The sequence below is a fragment of the Myotis davidii genome, unplaced genomic scaffold, assembly GCF_000327345.1.
Source record: "Myotis davidii unplaced genomic scaffold, ASM32734v1 scaffold370, whole genome shotgun sequence".
In the NCBI taxonomy this organism is placed as follows: domain Eukaryota; kingdom Metazoa; phylum Chordata; class Mammalia; order Chiroptera; family Vespertilionidae; genus Myotis; species Myotis davidii.
The window spans coordinates 10,156,585-10,159,555 of NW_006288615.1; the positions used below are offsets into that span (position 1 = coordinate 10,156,585).

Consider the following 2,971-nt stretch of genomic DNA (forward strand, 5'->3'; position numbering starts at 1 on the left):
GGAGCCTGTCCCACCTCCGTAGCAGCACTAAGAATGTCCAACTAACGGTTTAGACCCGATCCCTTGGGGGCCTAAGTCTTTAGTCGGACATCCCCTGAGGGCTTCCTGGCTGCCAGAAGGATGTCTGACTGAAAGCTTAGGCCTGATCCCATGGGGAGTGGCCTAAGTCGACAGGTGGACATTCCCCAAGGGGTCCTGGACTGTGAATGGGCGCAGGCCGGGCTGAGTGACACCCCTCCCCCCGAGTGCACAAACTTTTGTGCACTGAGCCTCTAGTTGGTTAATAAAATTATATAGGTTTCAGCTGTACAATTCCATAATACATCATCTGTACATTGTATTGTGTGTTCACCACCCCATCCATCACCAAGCCTCCTTCCATCACCATTTGTCCCCCCTTTACTCAAGAAGAGGATAAAGGGGAGATACATAGTCCTATATAATAAAAGGCTAATATGCAAATTGACCGAATGGCGGAACAACTGGTTACTATGACGCGCACTAATCACCAGGGGGCAGATGCTCATGCAAGAGCTGCCCCCTGGTGGTCAGTATGCTCCCACAGGGGGAGCGCTGCTCAGCCAAAAGCCGGGCTCACAGCTGGCAAGTGCAGCAGTGGTGGTGGGAGCCTCTCCCGCTTCCACAGCAGCACTAAGGATGTCAGACTGACGGCTTAGGCCCGCTCCCCTAAGCTGTCAGTCGGACATCCCCCAAGGGCTCCCAGACTGTGAGAGGACACAGGCAGGGCTGACGGACCTCCCGCCCCTCCACCCAGTGCACGAATGTCATGCACGGGGCCTCTAGTTTCTTTATAAAAGGAAGAGAAGATGCACTGTTTAAAACATTGCATGAAAAATAATTTTAGTCAATTTTTTTGCTAATATGCAAAGCTAGTACTACAGTCACTAGTGTTACAATCAGTGATTGAATAGAAATCTTGTCTTCCTTTTTGCCTTTAACTGACCCAAAAATTAAAAGTTAAAAACATCCCTTTGGCTTGTCATTTCTAATTACTTCTCTTATTTACCAATCAGGTTGACAACAAACTTTTGCTTTGCTTTTATTCATTCAGCTATCAATATATCTTCATTTAATTTGTGTGTTTTTTCTGCATTTACTATGTGCTCATTTCTCTAAGGATATTTCTGTAGTTGATCCCTATGTTCCAAATGCCCAAAGAATTTAGGTTTTCCTTCAATTTTGACAGGGATTATTATCTGAAATTTTATATAATGCTAATGACATCTTTCCAGTTAAAATACAGACATCTAGAAATAGATTCTGTGACCTTCCAGATAGGAATTAAGTGCCAGGTACCAGCAGTTATAATGTCAAGGAGCAGAAAACTACGACAGGATAACAGAAATGACATTTCTACCTCCTGAACTCTTGTCAAGATCCTCTGGCAGGTCAAGGTTGCCTGCTCCACTCATTAATTCTTTATCCCACAATTCCCTCACGCAATGAAAATTATGTTTTACAGAATTATTCCAAAGATATAGGTCTACAAATGTGTTATGCTTTAATAGTCTGCTTTTGGGGATGGAAGAGGCTTCACGAGTGCCTGGAGCTTATTCTACGTGCTCCTGACAACTCCTAGAGGTTATGGATGCTCTCTGAGTTAAAAACAAAAATCCCATATGTGCATACTCTATTTGAATTCACTCTAAATGAAGAAAACCAGCTTCCTAGTTTGAGGAAAAGCAAAAACTACTATTAAAAGGGGTTAAAGGTATAATAACTAGCTTATCTCAAAAGTCTCAAAATGAAAACGGTACCAATTATAACCTTTTATTCACCGTTTACAGATGACTCATCAGCTCAGCAGGCAACATATTGGACTCATTTCATTTCATTTGCACTGAAGACAGGTACAGAAAAGAGCAGGGCTTGGACTTTGGACTCAACAGACCTGACTTTGACGCGGGGTCCCATCTTCCACTCACTAGCTGAGTAGCCTTTAGAAGGACTTGCAACCCCCTGAGTCACAGAGTCCTCTGTGTGTTCAGTAGGAACAATGCCCACTATGACCCAGGGGTGCCCGAGAGGAAAACATTAAGCAACATCTATGGCAGTGCCTAACAGTATTTGGAACAAGATAGGTCTGAATTAGTATTAGTTCCTCTTTCACACCCCACCCCGTGGGTCTGGGCAAAGCAAATTTGCTTTGGTGCTTTGAAACATGAACTTTCTCCCCTCCCCCTTCAGAACGCATTCTCTAAGTCATCACAAATCTAAGAAGAGACATTAAGAAACGACTTCACATGGAAGTAGCTATTTAACATGAGCGTCTGGGGAGATAAAAACGAATAATTCTATGTTCCGGCTAATTTAATTGTATTAACAATGAAGATACCGAATTTCCCTGTGTCCCTCTGACATTTTTATATGCTAAGGAAAGCTCCAGCGTTTTCTGATTTAGAGAGCCCTCAGGCTACTTGACAGGACGTGGGATCAATTCCAACTGCGATTCCTGATCTGCCCCCGAGGCCCCTTGCTCTCTAAACAAGGCTGGTGGGTCAATGATGGAAATACAATTCTTTCGTCTTGGCTTAGCTGTATCCTGTTCTTAATGTGCTGAGACTTTAAAATGTGTTTCACAAAAGGATGGGGGAAGGGGAAGGTACTATACACATGTCCCTCTAGTTCAGTCATAGTTATGTCAGAGAACTGCACTCATTGCTACAAGGCTTAGCACAGGGAGGAGAAGGGTGACAGACAGCAAGAAGGGGGCCCCTTTAGGGGTAAGCAGTGAAGACGGTATGGAGTTGAGTGAAGATCGTTTGCTTTACCCTAGAAGCAGAAGGCACCACGCGTCCTTCCGGGACTGGTGTGACCGTGGAGCCCCCGAGCTGGGGGAGGGTGTGTGTGCACTGGCTCCGGGTCCCAGACCCTACTCACCCAGCTGGAGCTGTTGACAAGTCCGGTTTGGGTTCTGCCCGATCTGGCATTTGTAAATGGCCCCGGGATG

General features: G+C 45.2%; 1 protein-coding gene across 1 annotated transcript in view; it reads right to left on the bottom strand.

Annotated features, from left to right (window-relative positions):
• Window positions 1-2,971, bottom strand: part of ITGA4 (integrin subunit alpha 4) — a 76,030-nt gene that overhangs the window by 72,655 nt on the left and 404 nt on the right. Inside the window, exon 2 of the mRNA XM_006760690.2 lies at window positions 2,902-2,970. Within this exon, the coding sequence (XP_006760753.1) occupies window positions 2,902-2,970 (69 nt within the window). The remainder of the gene's footprint in view (window positions 1-2,901; window position 2,971) is intronic.